General features: G+C 40.3%; 1 protein-coding gene across 1 annotated transcript; it reads right to left on the bottom strand.

Annotated features, from left to right (window-relative positions):
• Positions 1-22: 22 nt before the first annotated feature.
• On the bottom strand, positions 23-20629 carry unc119a2 (unc-119 lipid binding chaperone a2). Its single transcript, XM_004550238.6, has 5 exons — positions 19924-20629; positions 4840-4953; positions 4081-4180; positions 3818-3990; positions 23-1989 (listed from the first exon to the last, which is right to left on the bottom strand). The coding sequence occupies exons 1-5, from the start codon at positions 20192-20194 to the stop codon at positions 1877-1879; spliced, it is 771 nt and encodes a 256-aa protein (XP_004550295.1). The 5' UTR covers positions 20195-20629; the 3' UTR covers positions 23-1876.
• Between the last annotated feature and the right edge of the window lie 1177 nt (positions 20630-21806).

Raw genomic sequence — 21806 nt, 5'->3', positions numbered from 1 at the left:
ACACAAATAGCAGCCAAGACAGTGATATTTCAAAATCTTTTATTTTTACTTTTTTCAGTCACACCAACATTTGTATTGTCAAAAACTTCCCGAGTTCAAAATAATTTGCACGAGTCACAGTCATATATAAATCTGTTCTACATATCTGTATTACATTTTTGTTTAAAATAACATTCATGTTAATTGGCTTAATCTCTGATTAAGTCAAATCTGAGTCCCCTCCTGTTCATTTCACAACTATTATAAATGTTTCATACTTTGTCTGTTGTGCAGGATGAAATCAACAAAGCAGTGCCAGTTTGAATCAATCCATGTCCACAATTTCCTCTGTTAATCTGAACACCCAGCAGGTACATTTGAGTAACTTTGATTCAGCTGGCCTGTTATTCATAGATTTGTGAGTGTTTGCAAATACGATGCAGTATCTGTCTAAATTAACTGCATTTTAAATTTAGACTCATTAAAATCATCAGTCACATAAACTAATATCAATCTCTAGTGCATCAAATTAGAGTGTGTGATGAGGGAAAGAAATGCAGGAAACTATGTGGTTGCTCTTGAGTCTCAGCACAAACAGACAAAAAGCACAGTGAGCATATTACAGTATGGAGCAATCCTGTGTTCGGATCACCATACTCGGGTCCAAATCGCTGGAATGTCTCTGAATGAAAACAATTTGACAGAAAATAAGATATTACAGGGAAAAAAAACTGAGAAAGAGAAAATATCCGCATCACACAAGACATGACGAGAACGACTGCAGGAAGAAACAACAGAATGGAAGAGATTTAAGGGTGACCTGTTCTTTAAGTAACTGCTGCTACATTCCTTATCCTTTCTTTTTTTGCAGAACATTTCAGGGTGAACATGAACATTTGCTAACCCATGTTTTCCTTTTCGTCTCTTTTGAAACTTCTGAAACACATAATTTGCACCTCTCTAAAGTTTTCTTTATCACTTAAACAACGAAACATGGGGCTGGAAGTACAGTTGAATTTTCACAGATGACAAAGTACATTTCATATCAGCTCAGCTTGTCTTTGTAAGTTTCCTGATTGTTGTAAAATGTTGTGCTTTGAGCAGATATAATAAACACAAGTCCTACTAAAACTAAAAGGAATAAAGGGACAGGGGGAGGGAATTATAAATACAAAATAACTACTTACTGCCTACTTTGTAGAATATGCACTAAACAGGTTTGGAAATCTATTTGAACTTTGCCAACCAGATGTTCATGTTATTGACATTTAAATCAATCATGCATCAAACTTATACACACAGACGATCATACAAAAGACACTAAAAGCAAGGGTAGACACACGCACATACAAACACACACACGCATACAAAACACACAGACTCACTGAATCTGAGAACAGATTTCCAAAAGACTGTTTTTAAGTCCTAAAAACACGTTTTCAGACGCGTTTCTAAACCCTAAAATGTAAATAATTTCTACCAATAATTAAAGATTTTTTTCTTTTTTCACTTCATGACGTGGCTAGAGAGCAAAAACCATTTGATAATTCCTAAAAAGTTGCTTACTTGCAAGTTTATCATGTTACAAACACACTTTGTTACAGCGACGCCACACTGAGCTCTGTGCATCAGTGTGTGTGTGTGTGTTTCCTGTTAGGCTTTGATAAACCCAGATGTGCTTACACACACACACACACACTCTCACAGATTATAAGTGTCACATCTGTGTGGGCCTTTTCTTGACGGCATCCTCTCTGAAGGAAAAACAAAGAGGGAGAGGAAGAGATACAGGGAGAGGGACTGCAGGATCAACAGGACGTTAACCCCACACGTGTATTTTGATCGTCCCTCGGGTTTAGTCCATAACTCCGCTTGCTCTCCTGTTAGCGTGCCACCTCTACGTCCCGCCATTGTACGAGTAGTCTGCCTTGTTGTGCATCACCAACTTATTGTCCACAAAGTAGAAGCTGTCCGACTGTGTCTCATACGGGTGCAGGATCATCTCTCTGACTGCAAGCAGACAGAAAACATTGCAGCTTTTAGAAGACCGGCTCCTAATCTACTCTGGTCAGATCAGAACAGAAAATAATTTTAAAAAGTAAAAGCAACACCTTCATTGGGCCTATTATGCAACTGAATTGCTAAAAATTTTATAAAGTAGGTAGTTTTAAGAGAAAAAAAGTGTAAACCCAATGAGATGCATAGCTGTCATTCTAAAATGATTGAAAGAAGTAAACATAATGTGACTTTAATACATAAATAACTGGTAAATATGTATTCAAGACACACTGAGTTCACTTAATTCACTTGTTTGACTGACAAATATGCCCTGTAGTAAATTCACTATGTTGCTTACATTAAAACTGTGTCATTTACTTAGTTTATATGTCATTACAATACACGATAGGCTAAAGTATTTTTGAATGTTTTCTCCCCACCCAACTTAAGCTGACAATTAAATATCTGAGTAGCTACTCGATAAAGCTTCCTGAGCACCGAAGCTGTCAGGTACTTCCTGATTCTCAGGAAGCTTTGGTGGCTTCTTCTCTATTGCCACCATGAGGTTGCCAGTTGTAGTTTTGAGCAGGGCTGGACTGGTAATCTGGCATACCAGGCACTGGCCGACAGACCAGCGCACTGGCCAATGCCTGGTATTGCAGATTACAGCATTTTGTCCCACTCTTCTTTAGTTCATTGAGGTTTGAAGTCATTTGTTTTTTCACAGCTCTCTTAAAGTCCCACCACAGCATTTCTATGATTTTGATGTCTGGACTTTGACTGGGACTTTTTCCATCACTCTATTGTAAAGTTTCTGCTGTGCTCTGGATCGTTGTTCTGTTGCATGACCCAGTTTTTGCCAAGCTTCAGCTACCAGACAGATGGCCTCACATTTAAGTTAAGAGTACTTTGGTACAAACCCTTTATTGAACAAGATTTATGGACTTGTTTTGTAAAAAAATAAATAAATAAAAAAAACCCAACCCAAAATTGGGTCTGTGGCTCAAATTGGTTGAGGAGTATGGATTTTTTTGCCCATGTTCAGACAGCAGTGCCTCGTAAAAGCCTTGTGCTACCGTGAAAGAGTCTGAGATGCTGCTCTTGGGTTCTCTGTAGTTTATCTAAGCATTGCACCTTGTGGTAAATATGCTGGGACGTCCACGCCTGGGAAGATTAGCAAGTCCCTTGAATGTTTTCCGCATGTAAATATACTTTCTCACTTCTGAATGATGGACTTCAGATGATGACTTGGAAATGACCTTAAAACTCTTTCCCAGACTGATGAGTAGCAACAACTTTTTCTCAGATATTATTGCTGATTTCCTCCTTGGCATTGCGCAAACACACACCTGATTGCCCCAAGCCTGCAAACTGTCAAAACCTCTGCTTTTATAGAGGTGCTAATACTTGCAGTTCATCAGTTATTCAAGTGCATTTTTTTATAAGCACTTGGCTTCTCCTTGCCCTATTAATCCTCGTGGAACTTCTTACTTGATTAAGACCTGCTAAGGACCAGATGATTTTCTATGATATATATATAAAGCCTTAAAAGTTCAGTTTAATTTATATAGTGCCAAATGACAACAATAGTTGTCTCAAGGTGATTTATATTGTAAGGTAAAGATGCTGGAATAATAGAAAGAAACTAGAGAAAACCCCAACAATCATATGACTCCCTTTGAGCAAATGCTTTGGCAACAGTGGGATGGAAAAACTCCCTTTTAACAGGAAGAAACCTCCAGTAACCCCAGGCTCAGGGAGGTTCAGAAAGAAGGTAAACAGCATGTGTGCATGCTGTTTGTTCCACAAGACCTATATTCTAGTGGGTGCACAGACTTACTGATGTCTTCAGACAGAGGTGGGAACTCGTAGATGTGTTCACAGGTGTTCTTGCTGCTGGGCATGCAGAAGCCAAACTCAAAGTCAAAACTCTTGAGCAACTTCTCTCTGAAATAGTGCCTCTCAATCATCCTGAAATTCTCTATCGGTCTGTCTCCGACTGTGAACTCAACACTGGAAGGAAAAACATACACAGATAAGGTTCATTCTTTCCTTTGTTAACTGTGTCCTTGTCAATAAAGATTCACACACATTCTCACTTACGTGGCTCCAACTTGCCGCAGTCGGAGAAACGCAGGGGTGAACTGGTAACGGACGAATCGGCCGGCATTTGGGTCAATATCCCTCTTCTCACTTCCTTTATCTGAAGTGAAGACCAGTTTGCATGGAGCAGATTAAAGTACAAGATAAACCTTCGTAGATGGAAGCCTAATAGAAATGGCAGATTTATATTGTGCTGGATGGCACCAAGTAGGAAAAATGTATTTATTTGGTGAAGAAAAAGGACAGATTTGCTTTCCTAACGCATCTTATAATTTTTGTTGTCTTCCTTCAATTTGAGCCCTACTTTTGTAGCTTAGTTCCTCTAAAAGGATGGGCTGTGGTTGACTCTGTTTTTAGAGGTAAATAGACCAAATCACTACTCAAACTACAGAAAGTACAAAACACATTATCAACCCCTCCTGCAACGCTCTCACTTTGAAATCTCCTAATGTAAAGAATATTTATTATATATATTATTGTATTTAACAACAACTATAACGTAATGTCTCCCGTGAGCTGCTGATTGGAAGCTGGTGAATAAACAATATCGATTTCTATTTGATTAATTAGCTCACAACAGTCATATTCAAAGGGATTATAGAGCTGTAGCTACAATATAGTGTATTCCAAACAATTTCTTAAATATTTATGTAGTGTTTGAAACTCATACGCTTTACAGCATTTCATGATGGAAATTTCTCTTTTTTTTAATAAATAGTTGACAATGAAATATATGAATGCAGAAGACAGAAGACTGACCTGTAGACGGGGGTTTGGTGATTTCAAACAGCACTGTGCCGGTCTCCATATCTCTGATCTTGAACCTGGTGAAGTCGATGTTGTAAATGTTCTCCTCTGGGCTACACAAATAATCTGAGAGGGGGAGAGGAAGGAGGTAAAATAGTTATAGATTAGACACAAAAATGAGAGTTTGCAGGAAGTTTACTCCCTACTAAATACATCTTAAGGAAATAAGTATGTCTGGGTATTGAAAATCAATACCTTTTGAGACTCAGCAAGCAGAGAGTATTAAAAATTCACAAATAGCAATGGAAGGGGAGGACAGATTGTGTGTTTCCTCATCTTATTTAGGAGTAAAAGGTTATTTTAATCAACCTGAAACCTCCAAGGCAGTAAAACAAAATCAGTGTAGAAGTGCAAAAAAAGCAGTCTGCTGGTCTTCACAGGTCAAGTTGAGTTTGTCTCTAAAACCACAGAGAACTTTAGAACAGAGAAAAGGGCGTTTGCTGCCTGGTACAAAACCGCTTCCGTCTCATTTTCAACTTTCCAATTAAGGTTAAGCAGTAAGCAACATGACTGCTGACTGACACAAGAGGCTGTGGCTGGTAAATGTTTGTTAGGCGTCACGTCCACTGTTTGTGATGTGCCTTTTGGAGAATTGGTGCATAACTGTAAACACTAAACATTTAGTCTTTTAATAATAACTAGGACTCCCACAGTCAGCCAGGTGTAATCTCAAGTGTTTTATTAGAGCCATTTCTCCATGAATACACAACTGAAAGGGATCATTTACAAGAGCTCGGTTTCTACTTATTAGCAACTGACTAATGTCTTAAAAAACTATCTTGCATTGTTGGCACAAATCCTGATGAAAAACTGTTAGAGGAGCCACTTCCTCACAATTGCAATTGCAGGCAAACACCCACAAGCACCCAGTAAGAAAGAGAAGTGAGTTATTTTTATTCCCTTAATCCTTCCTGCCCTTACCAGGCAGTGTCAGTGCTTATTAGACTTCCCCAGCAGAGCAGACACTTCCTGCTTCCTGGCTGATCTGATACCACGGGAAGGCGAAACTGTAACATCTACCTATCGGCTGCATGTATGATGAGGGGAATTTTTTTAATGGATGGGTCATTGAAGGCCCGAGGAGCCAAAACAGAAACCCAGAGTTAGAGCAGGGCGATATGGCCAAAAATATTTATCACGATATATATTTGAAAATTTGCGATAACGATATAACTGACGATATATTTGATGCGAGACAAAATACAACTCCACAACATTAATAGCGCAAAAAGACAACCTTCCATTTATTTTCACTTAAACAAGAAGCTGGTTTTTATGTACATTAAAGCTTTATAAAAATGTAACAGTGCAAATGCAAATTCCTTGCTGAAAGTTTAACCAAAAGGCATTTCCAGTAGAAATGGGCTGACATATCCTGAGCATAACCATGTATAATATCCACTGAAGTTAAAAAGAGGTGCTTTGCAACATTAAACTGCAGTGTGCAGTACGTATTTTTTGGACCATAAGGTGCACGGGATTATAAGGCACATTAAGCGAAACAAAGCAGTCAGATAAATCAAACTTTATTAAACTCATTCTTCTTGCTTCCTCCACTTCTGTACCATTGATTCATTAATGTTGAATTCTCTGGCAGCTGCTCTATTCCCATGTTGTTGCAGTATACTAATGATTAACCTCGTATTGTGGATGGATTATCTCAGTTGTTCTCCTGACAGAAGTTTGGTCCGTTTACAGCATCCTGCCATGCGATTGCATTTGTCTCTAACTATCAGGAACTTTAACGTTAACTTTTATAAGTGGAAAAGTGTTAGTGTTCGTCCTCCAGCTTCACTGTTTATGTTATGCTAACATAGCTGTGTCGCTAGCGATCACGTAGCACATCATTATATACCAGCTAGCCCAACTTCAGTAACCCTACAAACGTCACTGCTGTTTAGTTTCCTGTCTTCATTTATGTTGGAAGTGATAGCAGAGCTGTACGTTTGAATTTTTTTCAGAAATCTTTCAGTCAGAACATGCAATATCATGCTTAGGTAACTAGTGAAACTAGCGAGCTAACTTCCGCTAGCTTCCTGCTAACTTCTAACTCCGTTAAATGTAATACATTTTGTTTTCATGGATGCCTGGAAGTTAAACTTTATAGTTACACCTGGTAAAGTAGCAATGCTGATTGTTTTATTAAAGATGAAAGAATTTAGACAGTTTTCAGTGATGCTGCAGTGTTGTTTGACCTGAAGCATACGGAGTTTAGGACCCAAATTACTCCCAGATTTAAGAGCATCTTAGTCCGACAAATACGACAATAACAACGGCCGCTTGCATGTTCTGCAAAAAAATGTGCTTTGTCGTGTATCTGACGGACAAACACCAAACCAGTTCCACATCACTGAAGTTGCACCATTTTTACAAACCAATTCTGGTTCATCTGTTTCACTCAACAACCGGCCATGTGCATATGAAAACAAAGGCACTGCGTATGCGCGTTTTACTCCCATTCTATCGCGATATTTCATTTTCCTATCGTTGCCTAACATTATACCGGTATTACCGTGAACGGTATAATATGGCCCAGCCCTACCCAGAGTCACACAGCAAGTTTAAAAGATGTCACAGTGTTTGCCTTGTTTGATCTTAACAGATCGGCACTTGTCGCTGTATGTTCTGCAGTTTCTCTTGATGGGCATGCTCTTTTCACACGCACACATACACACACACACAAACATGCACACATACTCATCTGCTGTGTCAGCTGACGATAAGCCAACCACATCTGCCTGCTCAAATCTGCAGTGAAACAGTGGGGACACTGCTGCTGCCTCGGGGATGATTAATCGCTGAAGAGGCAGCTCTGACTGACCAATCAGCCCACCAGCTGTTCTTCATAACACACTGACAGCTAGAAATGCCGGATATCTCCAACACCAAATAACACATCTGAGGTCAGTGTGCTTCCACTCAAAGTTTAGGCAGTATGAGTTGAATTCAATTAAATTCTATTCAATTTAAATAGCATCAAATCACAACAACAGTCGCCTCAAGGCGCCTTATATTGTAATGTAGACCCTACAATAATACATTCAGAGAAAAACCCAACAATCCTGACCCCTTATGAACGAGCACTTTGGCGACAGCGGGAAGGAAAAACTCCCTTTTAACAGGAAGAAACCTCTGGCAAAACCAGGCTCAGGGAGGGGCGGCCATCTTCTGCGACCGGTTGGGGTGAGAGGAGGAAGACATGGACAATAGAATAGCAGGACCACAGCTACATAGCCTGCTGTAAGCTGCAGAAATCAGGTGGTATTTTTGACTAATAACTCCTTGCTTGAGGTGGCTGTAGGACAGTAGTTCTAAGTCACAAACAGCAGATAGACTCAGTGCGCCTGTTTCCCACCAACATGGTGCCTCCGAGCAGCAGGGCCGGCTCACTGTCAGCGGACACCAGAGTTGTGCCTAAACTCTGGTTTCCACACAACCAGAGCTATGTTTAAACCAAACATACCAAAAAGCATTTCTTTAAACAGAAACAATGGCGCACTGAATGCTGCTTCATGTTACACAGATGTTACACCTGTGGTAGGTGAGTCACTGTGTGTATTGTCTTATAATGCTAATTCCGAGCATAACTTCGGTAATGCTTCTGACACGCCCACTGAATGAGCAACAACCTACAAAAAAAAAAAAACAGTTGTTGGACATTGTTTTCAGGTCTGAAGGTCTTTCAAAGTTTTTCTTTAGACATTGGCTGCTTTCTCAATCATTTTTTGTCCAGTCCTTGCACCTGACCATTTCTAGAAGAATGCCGTTTTGTGTTGTTTTATAGGCCACTTCACACCGACCTATGAATCATTTAAGCATAAAAAAAGCACCTAACTCAAAGGATGAAGCAGTGTTCTGTCTGCAAAACGGGCAATTTAGCTCACAGCCAAATTGATGCCTTTATTTGCTCCCATTTCTGTAGCCAAAGATAACAATTTGACGACATAAAACGTAGTTATCAGATGAAAACTTGGCATGTTTCAGAGGCCGTGTGTCCTCATAAAAATGAGGAAACTGGACAAGTGGAGGACAACAGAAGCAGAGACAGTGACAGGTGATACCAAACACGCTGCCAATGCATTAAAATCTTACCTTATATAATGTCTTTCAATGTATCTTTGCACGTTTTAATAAATCGTTGGACCTATTTCCCATTTTCCTATCCAGCTGTGAAGGAATGAGGGTGGCTCACAACTGTAGTGTAAAAAAACACAAAAATGAAGAGTGAAAGAAAATAGATTTCGAACTGACGTTTAACAAGTTGCCCCACATAAAAGAATCGAGTAGGAAATAATCAACCAAAAATAACCTACATATTAACTAGTAGCTTAGTAGTAGTTCATTAGTGTGACTTCATGGTGAATGTACCTGGTTTAACGTGTTGGCCTGGAGCAGTCAGGATGAGAACTTTACTGAGCAGGAGCCCGAGAGTCTGTTTATTTCAACGTTAATCCCAAATGGAGGATTATTCACAATGCACCCCCGTGTGTTATTCCTCATGTTTATGTATGAAGCATCCCCCAAAGAAGAGCCTCACCCCCAAGTCGCAGCATGTTGTCAACTGCATTTACTGCATGCGGTGAGCGCGCCTGACAGAGTTGACGTTATTCACTGTGACACTGTGATGCCTTTGCTACTCTGTCAGTCTGAATGCTGAGGTCGGCTCTTCTAAACACATCAACTCTGCATACCCGGCTTCATTTAGTACCACACAACACCTGACCATCCAAACCGCCTCAACACACAGACATGAAACAGTCACACTAGCATAAACATTCCCAGCAACCACATAATTTTATTTAATAACATGCAATATTTGTGCCTGCAAGGTGTGGGATTTTTATTAGCAGATCTGCATTTGTGTGTCTGTGTGTGTGCTGCACACATGTATAATGTAGTCTGTTGTGCCACAGCTGGTGTTGTCCTTGTCCTTTTGCTAACCTACTGCTAATAGTTACCTTTGAGCCTCCTAATTAAGTCCCATGAGGACAATGAGGCTGAAAGCAAGACAATGGATTTGTTGTGTGAGACTGTCTGTGGCTCAGTGTCCTTTCACAAGTGTACGATCTCACTTTGCCTTAAACACACACAGACACCAACACACACAGAGCCATCTGAGGTTAACTTGCTCCCAGAAAGAAACGAAGCTGCCAGCAGACTTCAGTTTTTCACTGCCAGCTCTTCTTCTGGGCTGTGAACACCTCCAGACAGAGCATGTCCCAAGCTTTTAGAGTTTGTGCGTATGTGCGTTTGTGCGACTGATCAAATTTAAGTGAATTCAAAGCGTGAAGTGAAGTGGTCACCGCAGTCAACACTGAATTATGGTACGTGCTGAAGATGACAAAAACCTTAACCATTGAGTGCTCGCTCTGCTGCTGGGAACAGGAAACTCATCTGAAAACCACTTCTCAAACTTAAATGTCAGCTGCTTTTAACAAAATCCTCAAGTAGCTTCTCACTTCACGTCCTTCACAAAACAAAAGTTTGCTGATCAGAGCGTTCAGTGCCTTATTCCCACTTCTTATAGGTGCATCTTATTCGTGCACATGAATGATGCCTCGTGCTGATATTAAAGTATGTCCTCATGTTATTTTACAGCTTCGCTGCACATATGAATACTAGAAAAGATACACACAGTGAACAGGCTCTGTTTGGATGATGAAGTATTTCCTTTCATTTGTTCACCAGCCCACATTTTAGGAATCGTGGGTTTAAAGGGGATCTATCAACTTCATTTTCAGATCTATCTTTTTATTCTTGGACTCTTGTAGAAAAACTTTGTATGGAACAATGCTCATTGATCATATACTGCCCTTCAGTTCAACCCAATCCATACCAAGCCATTAAGCTAATTTTCTTCTCTCTTCAGGCCAACTTTGCTCTGATTGGATACCACTTCAGAATCAGAATCAGAATCAGAATGGGGTTTATTGCCAAATGTTGAGCAGGTTTACAACATTAGGAAATTGCTGCAAATATACTTGCAAATATTAAGTTTGACCAGCAGGTGGGTGGGGCTTTCATGTTCACATATTAAGGATATTTGCTCTCCAATATTAAAGAGAACAAATTAGAGCATTTAGAGCAGTCTGAAGCCTCAGACTCAAGAAAAAGAAAAAAGGCTGTAGAGGAAGAGCTGAGCTGTGATTTTCACCCACTTGCAGGGTTAGCTAACATAAAGGAAATGCTGACTCAGTCTTTGGTCAGAGGAGTCTGAAGTGGCACTCTGGATTTGAAACAATTTACTGGAATGATTTGTCAAAAATATGCATGTGTCAAAATGTTATCTACTATTTGAGTTACATCAAATTACTGTAAACAGTTTATCTTTATCTTTTTCTTAATTTACTGGCCAAAATACTTCTAATGTCCCTCCCTCCAAAATTCAAGCTGTGTTAAGGCATGGTAAGGTTAACATTTACCAGGCCACCTGCCCTACAGGTAAACATGAAAAGACACCAAAACCAGAGAGAGAAAAAAGCAAGCAGGGGGTGGAAACAACTGCATCAGAGAGCAGCAACAGATCCAAGAAAGAGTTGGCCCTCAGGGAGTGAGGAAACCTCACACCCCCAGAGAGTTTTCCATTAAATATCCTCACAGGTGGGCCCGGTTGTGCCAGAAAGGTTTAATGATGGATAAAGGAAAAATGCAATAATTTAAAGCAGCATCTTCATAAAAACAAAATAAATAAACCGAGTCTGTGACGCTGCTACTCTTTCAAAAGAGGAGGTAAATATCTTAATAAAAGCCTTTAAAGCTACACACACACACACACACACACACACACACACACACACACACATACAGAAAAAGATGCCTTCTACAGTAAACCAGAAAAGTGCTCCAAATTTAATAATTTTAACTTAAGGTGATTTCAGATATCTGTCCTCCTGAACATTCCCTGCAGAGATCAGCAGCTCCGAGTCGGACTGGGTCAGGTTCACAGTTCAACACATACTGCGCCATGTGGCCCAATTACACCAAAATAAACAGTTCTGAGCTTGTTTTAGCTGTTCACCCAGTTAACACTGGGACAGAACAAATTTAAGGAACCTTCCAGTATCAGTGGCACATAAAAAGGCTCATAAACACAACAGCTGAACCTAATAATGGTATCTAGTTCAGCGTGTCCCTCTTTAGATGCTGATGGATCGCTCCAGTTTATGTTTTTTCTTTACCCTTGCTCATTAAACAGCACTTAAACAGCACCGTTAAACTGAAATACCTTTTCCTGTAAATGACAGCAAAAAATGTCACAACAAAAAAACTGACAAATTAAAAAACTTAGGCAATAGATAATGATTTCAATGATTGATCAACAAAACGAAAAAGAAGAAGAAGCTCAAAGAGCATGCAAACAGGCCTGTTTAATGTGTCATTGTTGGTCATGTGACAAATGTCATATCATCTCTCAGAGAACGAGTGTTGAGAAATTGTGCAACAGCTGAAGGGGGGGAAGACTTTCTCATCATGTGTTGCTGCTTGTTTCACTGACAGACCACAGAGGCCACATAAAAAAACATGAAGAGGAAAAACCTTTAAACTTGTGGCTGACCTGACCTAAAAGTAAGACTCTGAACCAGAACCAGCCTGAACTTTAAATACTGCATGAACAGAGATGCATTCGTTGTCTGCACAGTGCATCTGCACAGCAATGATTATTAGATCAAAATAGTCAAAAACTAACTGCTTACTTTCTTCCTTTTTTGGGTGACATGCTAGATATAAATATTCGAAAAGCTACATTTTATTTGTCTTTAAAGTTTTACATTTTATAAAAGAATTTTTTTTCTTAAAAAGCTTTTGCCATAAAAAATATCGGGCATCATCCTGCACTTAGAGTACATAATAATACATGTGAATGCCAAAGAAAATGACAGCAACCTCTTTGTATTCTAGTGAGCAGCAATCTGCCGGTTACGTAGGTGGGATGAGGAAGGCACTTAAGCCCAACTCAGCTCACATGGACTAATCCGGTTTAGTTACTCGTATGAAGGCAAATCCAACTAATCATTAGAGAGAGGGGGCAGGGCTGAAACTGTGTGTGTGTGAGAGAGAGAGATTGGGGTGACAAAGCAGGTGTGCTGTAAGGACAGTGAAGAGAAAGGCAGGAAGAGACGAGTGGCTAAAGAGACTGCAGATGTTGAATGACCAGAACCTGCAATGTGATGATAAAAGATGTGAAGCTAGAGGAAGAAGATGTGCTAAAGTGACATGTCATCATTACTCAGTCTGAGGGACAGAGGTTATTGGAAATGTGTAAAGTATGTCTACAGTACTGTGTGATGAGCAGATGAGCAGTATCTCTAAGTTACTTACTTTAAAAAAATAAGAAAACCTCCAGTAAAGAATTGACACAGGACCTGAGAGATACATCTGGCCCCTCAGCTGATCCTCTACTGTTCACCCTCATCAGAAAATAGTCTCAGCTGAAGGATGTCTGTCAAGAAGCCATTCTTAATGGAGGGAAACAGGGAGAAAAGGCTGAGGTTTGCCATTACACAAGAACTGGACCTAAAATCAGTATAAACAGGTCTGATGGAGGTATGAATCCAAATGTGAAATTTTTATTCCTTACATAATGTGCACATTTATCATCATTAGTATGTATGGTGGATATCAAGAGAGAGCTACAACATTGAGTGTCTCCAGACTGTAAAACACACTGGAGGCTCCGCCATGGTTTGGGACTGCAGTTTAGCCAGTGGTGTTGGGGATCTTGTCAAAATCAATGAAAAAATACCATCAAATTTTCATCCACCAGGCATCTGGAAAACACGTGACTGGCAACAGCTTTATTTTTCAGCACGACAATGACTAGAAACACACTGCTGGTGCAGTAAAAGCATGTCTGGATAGACAAACACACAGTGGAACACTATCAGTCATGGATTGGTCTCCCCAGAGCCCAGATATCAGCAATATTGAAGCAGAGAAGAAGCAAAGAAGAGCTCTGAATGTCCTTCAAGAGGCCTGGAGAACTATTACTGAAGACTACTTAATGAAATAAAAGGAAAAACCCACTAAGAGTTCAGGCTGTGTTAAAGAATAAAGGTGGTCATAGCTGTCATATTCAATTGTACAACCTCGGCACTTATTTCCCATTTTATTATACTAAATAAAATGCATTTTATATATGTAGTATTTACAAAAACATTGTACTACATTGTAGTAAACATAAGTGAGCCATGTTGTTCATATCTTACAACCTTGATAACAGTGTGATTAAAGATATTTAAACATAATCTGGTCTTCCCAGGGACGGTAGATGTAAACGAGATTAATTTTGCTAAAAGTCTGTAAAAAGTTCATTTAACTTTATAGTACGGAAGATTTAACTGCATCCCACCTGCACCGATGCACTGTTAAAATAGTACAAACCAAAAGACTAAGGTGGGTTGTTTATGCTCTGACTGTTTAACAGAGCTTGTGGGTTATAAAAACGTTTAATCAAATCATACCTCGGTCACACCTCACAGGTCACAGGTCGGTTCACACGGTCATATTTCTGTGACTGCTTCTGTCAAATGTCAGTGCAGTCAGTCCTCTTAAGATAGTCAGGAAGTTATACTTATTAAACCACTTTAGTGCTATCGATGAGTATGAATGAACATCACAGCAGAGAGCTGACCAATGGCTCAATGGCTCCAAGTTGTCTGTATAAGAAACCCTAACACTACATTCAACCCATCATCCACTCATCCTCTAGGAAGGACTGTATCCTACAGTTTGACTAACTCAAGTCATTTGACATTGGCAGTCTTTATTTTGTGTTGGAGAGACACTCAAACGAAAACCTGCAGCAAGTGGGGAAGTGGTTCACATGCTGCAATTCCACTTCACTGAGTTTGGAGTGCAGAAAACGTCAGATCGTTACTGGCTGCAGAATTGAAGGTCATCCAGAGGATGAGACAGCGACCAATGCTCCAGAACTATCGCTCGGGTTTCTGTGAAAAAGTTCCTGTCATATTCAATTTTGGCAGAGACAAAGTTCATAAAATTGTATTATTTAATCTTACAGTTAAAAAAATTAAATCCATGTCATTTTCTTCTACTCATTCAGTTCAAGGTCATAGTTGGGCTTGAGCCTATCCCCAGCTGTCACTGGGCAAGACTCAGGATACACCCTGGGCAGGTTGCCAAACTATTGCAGGCTAACACAGAGAGACAGATAACCATTTGCATTATTGGTCAATTTAGAACCCCCAGATAACCTAACATGCACGCCTTTGGACTGGGGTAGGAAGCTGAAGCCCCAGCAGAACGTAGCGAGCATGCAAACGTCACCCAAGCCAGTCACTGGAATCAAACCCAGGACCTGCTTGTTGTGAGGATATGTTGCTAACCACCACCCCACTATGCCACCCTTAAAAAGAACTCATGTGTACATAAGCCCCAACATGCACAAAGACTTGAAATCCAGCCACAGGCGTTTAAATTCTTTTTATGATTTATTAGGAAATAGATGAGTAGTTATTAACCACAATGATGCACTATAAGCTGTCCAAATCACCCAATCTTTCCTATGCAGATCACTTTCTTAATTAGCTGTTTGATCAGAACAAGCTTCTTATTTTGTTTGTCCATCAGACCAAAATCATCAAATGCTCAATTTACCATAATATGATAAAGTCAAGCAGCAAAATCATCCCATCTGAGAAGCTGGAAACAGAACGTTAGAAGCAGCACAATAGACTGTTGTCTTACTAGAGTTATGATTCTAGTCCTGTAGAGTCATTAAAAATATATTCTTGTGGTTGTTATCAAAAAAACTGGGGGGCAGAAAAGCCTTTGAGGAAGTTCACAAAGACTCCAAGCAGCACCTGAGCATTTGCTAACCCCCTTTAATAACATGTGTATGAGCATTAAATCCACTCTGTAAAATATCAATAAATATAGAGGAGGTTGGGTGTGGAGAGCTGAGGTAACGGACGCTGTTTACAGGAGTATAATCATCGGAGTAACAATGGTGTCAGTGTTTTAATGCCTGTGCTATTGAGCTGCCCAAATGTGAAACAGCTGATGCCAATCAGCTAAAACAAGCTTATCCGCACTGAACTAATGCTCTGCACGGTCACACTGCCACTGCTAAACTCAAAGCAAATACTCACTCCAGTCGGCATGACTGGTTTATGTTGTTTAGTATCATCCACGTCATCTAATAACCAAAAAGAAATTAAAATAAGTGAAGACATTTCTGCAGCTATTTAGGAAGTTTTTCCACTACATTGTTTGCACTCACCAAACTGAAGCAGTCCATAAACTTAAAACTCAAAGTTTAATACTTTTGTAACAGCCAAAACAATTAGTGTGAAGTTTCAATAATTGTATCAACAAACACTTAATTATGTTGGAAAAATACAGCAGATATACCTCAGGCATCTGAGGGTTCTTATCTATATCAAATATGGTGGTTGTCTAGCAACCAAAGTTTATGCACCTTCAACACCAGTGTCTTTTTAATTTCACAACAGTAACAACTTCTTTATATACACAAAACTTTCAATGCGCGTGACGTATTTGACATAACTGTATCGCCTAGCAACCACATAATAACATTAGCCTGTTAATATGTGGTTGTACTTGTAGCATTAATGCACCTATAACACATTACAAAAGCACAATTTTAATTTAACTTTCTTTATGTGTGACACTATCTGTGTTGCCTGGCAACCACAGACATGGCATGGGTGTGTACTAGATTTAATAAACTGTAACATTATGCAGTTGCTGCTTCTGTGTAATAACAACTCGCTGCCTTTCTTTGTGACTTTGGGTTCTGGGTTACTTTGATAAACTGTTTTTTTGTATGCAGTGTCGTCACAGAAGTGCCAAAAACTGCAGTTTCTCCAATGGCCACTTGAGGCCTTAAAAGCAAGTCAGTCCTCATAGACACCTAGGTTAAACTGCCCCACCTACAGCAATAACGTGTTCACATTTATAGCAATTTGTCCCCATTCATAACAACTACATATTGGTGATACATCTACATGTATCACCAACATGTACCAACAAGATGAAATAAAGTGTGTTAAAACTGTTGCTGCACTTTTAAGAGAAACATCTTTACATTACAATATCCTGGTGTGAAGTGTGGCCAATCTAAGATGCATGTGCTTCAGTTTCAGTGAGTTTATTTCTAATTTGAATAAGTCTGTTTGTGCATTACACCCAGTAACTTTCTGGATCTTGATTGCTGGCATTTGCACAGTAATTTAGCATGTCACCCTCTCATGAAAAGCCTCCCTCTAAAAAACTAAGAAGGAGGCTAAATGTTAACATTAAAGTGTTGAAATACAGAGACCAGAAATGTATGTTGGTGGCTGCAACATTTTATTAACTTCTTATTAAGTTCCAATAAGAAGTTTCATCACTTAATAACTGACAATTTAAGGAATGTATATTCTCTCTCCCTTTTTTTTACACTGCAAAAATAATAATTAAGAAATACAGCATTTTGATTCCCAATGATATACAAAGAAATGCAGCAAATCCTCTCATATAAGAAGCTGGGAAAGAGAATACTGGGCAGTTTTTCAGTATGTTTGCTGCAAAATGATGTGTTTTTTCAATTGTTTTCAGAGCTAAACAAAACAACAGAAATAGCAGTTAGCTGCTTCCCCATGAGACACAAAACACAATCACAATGTCAGCAGGGGGGCCTTTCTTACCGCTCTGAGGCTCCATGCTGACTCGACGGATTAAGTTTAGGATTCGGTTAAGAACAAAATCAGGATCAAATCAGTCAACTGGGTAGAAAGCCCGTTCTGTCTATGCAAATCCCAATCAGTCTCAGCAGCTTGCTTTGATTATGAATGGAGGGCAAAACGATTAGTGACATCTTTACGCTGCAAAAAAAAAAGCTACAAACTGAAGTTTCCCCTCGTGGGATGTCAGAGCTCCAAACAGGTTCAAACCACTCAATAACAACAAGAACAACAAAAACCTCTTTAACTCAAGACTGTTGTTAAATCTGGCTTGCCACTTAGAGAGGGACTCAATTTCAGCCACTAACAATCTGCAGCAGCAGAAAAAAATAGTGACAAGTCACAAAACAACAGAAGGGCCTCAGTGGCTCTGACATCTCAGGAGAGCACAGGATGTCTCCTGCTTGGTTTGACCACCAAAAACGAGGCCAAGCAAGCGTGAGTGTACGCATATCCAATTCTGTCCGTACAATCCATCACCTACACTGTTTAACATGGGAGAGGGGGCGAGGAGAGCAAGGAGGAAGTGTGTGGGAGAACAGAGATGATGCACGCTCCACTGGCTGTAACCAAGGGGAGATGCTTCACGTTGCTGTAGTGACTCAAGCGTGTATCCACGTTGCTGTGGTGATTCACACATGCCTCCTCTTGCCTCCAGCTATGACGCTGCGAGATAGGAAAGTGAGTTTCCTAGACCATAACGGGGTCCGGCGTGGGAGTCAGAATCATTATGGTGCTCGCCTACGTGTCCCTGTGCAGCAACACATCACACACTCACTTATGGGATCACAGACTTGCCGATTAAAAACACAAAGATGCGCACACGTGTTCTCGATGAAGTCAAAACAAAGCTGAAATTACCCTAGTGTGTGTCTAATAATAGACTGCATAATGGACAATTAGAGAAACTACTAGAGTTTTCAATGGCTGTGAGCAAGATGAGCCAAAGGATGTTCCCAAAGCTCAGTAAGCTGTGATTATATTGGATTGGACAAGCAAAGACCCATTCATCATTACAGCTTTATCGTCCTCTGTTAATCTCATGCGAAACAAGAAAATAAGGAAAAGTAAAGCAGGGAATGAAGACAGGTGGAGGTTCCTCCGCTGTAGGAATATTTTTGAGAGAAGTGGAATGACAAGCGCTCACTGTATTGCTTGTGGCATCTCACGGGTGCATGTGAAATGAAAGCTTTCAGAGAAATAGAGAAGAACTGAACATGCAGAGGTGAGCCTAAAAATCCCCATGCAAGTTTCAAAATAGCAGTGAAAACATCCCACAGAGCATTTGCATGTTATCACACTCAGTATGTAATGCAAGTATGTTGTGTAAGTGAGGTATTACACTGGCCTTCAAATAGTCAAATGTCCCGCTGCCACCTGTTAGCTAACTAATAATAAATGTAGGAGTTCTTGTGAACATAAGAGCTTCCTGCCTGCTTCTCGGATGTTTAGAGGTGTGACATAATTAAAAAAAAACAGATGCATTAAGTAATAGGCTAATGTCATAAGCAGATTTCTCATCAGAAGGTTATGAAAAGGAACAAGCACATGAGTTTAAAAGTACCTAAAGAGACAGTAGGCGAATGTGACTACAGAGAGTCGATCATGATGTTTCCTGCATTTATAAACTGGCTTCAGCTTAAACAGCAAAATACTGCCTGCACACACTCATTACAGTGCTAGCAATAGGGATAGCTTATTATAACAAGTGTATTTATATAGTTTTCATACTTCTTTTTAAGCTTGTTTGTTATAGCATATTCACATTTTGCAACTTGTACACTGGCATGGGATATTTTTTCTTTGCCTCCTGTTTTATTTACATGTTTACTGAAGCAGAGGAACCACACAGACTGCTTTGAATGATGACCCCTGGGTCACCCAAACGTCTCCAGCTAAGACGCCCTGCTTAATTTAACAGAGATTAAAATGCAGAGTGGGTCGTCCAGTCTTTCTTTTGATCCCGGTTCAACATCTTCACTTGCACGCTGTCTGCATGCACCACATCATTCACCCACCTCCACTGCTTAACCTCCACATTACAGTGGTGGGCTTGCACCTCCACAGGTCGCAGGACTGAGATGCCATCAGAGAGAGCTGAATGCTCCTCTGCGCACAAATTGTCAAAAAACGTACACCAGCAGCTCAGTGGAGAGTGGAACTCCAGTGACGCTTTATCAATAACGCTTATTCAATAGGGCCTGTATGGATTACATAAATAAGGGGACACGATAATGACGTGATGCATGACTCATACAAGAGCACCTTTGTCCCCCTTTTCCCACTCATCTACCAACACAAGCAGCAGCAGCAACAGCACTGAACTTACTCTCTGTGATCTTCTGCAAGCCAAGAACATCCTCCGGAGTGATCACAGTGCTGGCGAGCAGTTGCTCCTCGGTGGTCACCGGGACCCCCACGTCGGTCGAGTTGCAGCCTTTCTTCACTTTCATCGCCGCCGTCTGCTTGGGGCTGCCGTTACTGGTGCTGTCTGTGCCGCTGTCGGTGCCTCCGGCGTCTCTGGCTGGATTACTACCGGCGGGCTTCTTAGCGCTTGATGGGTCCTGGCTGTTGCCTCTGCTGGTGCAAGAATAGCTCATTCTCCGCTCCTCCTCCCCCCTCTCCTAACCCAGGGCTTCCAAGATAGCTACAAAACAGTTGCCTCCCTCCTCTCCCTCCCTCACCGAAAGATGCAGAGTTGCTGCCTGTTATCCGGTGCTTAATTCAAATCCGCTTCGTCTTTCCCACAGCCTGTCTCTGCAGACGGAGTGTCGTGTGCGAAATGTGCCCCGGCTGTCTTCCTGCTCCAGCGCAATACGTGCGGAGAGCGAGCTGTCCTCCACAGCGTCAAACGCAGTTTGTGTTCTGTCAAGTGAAGCTGGACGTTTGTGGGAAAATCTGCTGGGTTTGAAATTAAAAGAGGCGGCAGATGGCTGTTGCCGTTGACGAGGTGGAGGAGGAGGGGAGAGAGAGCGTCTCAGTGGCGCAGAGACCGGCTGGTGCTTCTGCGCACAGTCTGCGCTACAACCGAGTTTTGCGCGCGGCAATCAGCGCGACAAACAGCTGATTGATATAAAACGTCTCCGATATTTGCAGCTAGTGAGGTGATTATTTGTTGATGGCGCAGGGGAGATATTAACCGAACAGCAGGCCTGTGTTTGACTGCTGCTTTGCAGGAAATGGCTAATTGCCAGAGTAACTAATTTGCCTCAATATTCACCAAAAATAACAATTTTTTTTTTTTTATCAATTTCTGGAGTCCAATGCATTATTGTTTTTATTTTTTGCTTTCATGCCGCTTGTAATTAAAGTACGCCAATTAAGAACAAACCTTTCCATATTATGCTCTCACACTTTTTTAACCTTTATTTGCAGCAGACACACGCTCGCTGTTAACTTTTCAATGCAGATTTTTGATTCCCAAATAAATTAAAACCAACAGCCGAAGTAACCGCCAAATATATAATCTGTGAAACTTATCTCTCATGAATGATATGGCGTCATTTTGACCCACAAACAACACTACCCTTACAAAGAAGAAGGTGCAATCATTTTGTGGCGAAGTAGGTTTCATATATATCATTTTTTTTATCCTGCTAAAAATCTCTTTTTTAAAGAGTGATCAGGACAAGAAGGCAGCAGAAACTGCAACAAATATAGTTCTATAAATATATTTTAAGTGGCCAGGAAGGACTGGGCTGATTAAAATGTAGGTACAATAATGCAGTTTTAAAGATGGAGTTTGATTGACTTTTCTTTAAAAAGGAAAGAAATCAAAGAATCCCAGCCTACATCAACAAATTCAAGTATTTGGGTACTGCTGTGAGTAGTGATGAAAGATCGTTGCATGAAATCAAGATCAGGTTGCAATAGCATCCTGGTAAAACGGAGTTTTTCCTTCACACTGTTGCCAAGTGCTTGCTTACTTTTTTTGCTTTCTCATCTTATTGTTGGGGTTTTCTCTGTATAATTGTAGAGTATTTACCTTAATATACAGAACACCTTAAAGTGAATACTGTTGTGATTTGGTGCTATATACAGGGAGTGCAGAATTATTAGGCAAGTTGTATTTTTGAGGAATAATTTTATTATTGAACAACAACCGTGTTCTCAATGAACCCAAAAAACTCATTAATATCAAAGCTGAATGTTTTTGGAAGTAGTTTTTAGTTTGTTTTTAGTTTTAGCTGTTTTAGGGGGATATCTGCGTGT

Source organism: Maylandia zebra, linkage group LG10, assembly GCF_041146795.1.
Source record: "Maylandia zebra isolate NMK-2024a linkage group LG10, Mzebra_GT3a, whole genome shotgun sequence".
NCBI classification, from domain to species: Eukaryota; Metazoa; Chordata; class Actinopteri; order Cichliformes; family Cichlidae; genus Maylandia; species Maylandia zebra.
Note: the sequence above shows the minus strand (reverse complement) of the source record. Positions and strands in the feature narration are given on the sequence as shown.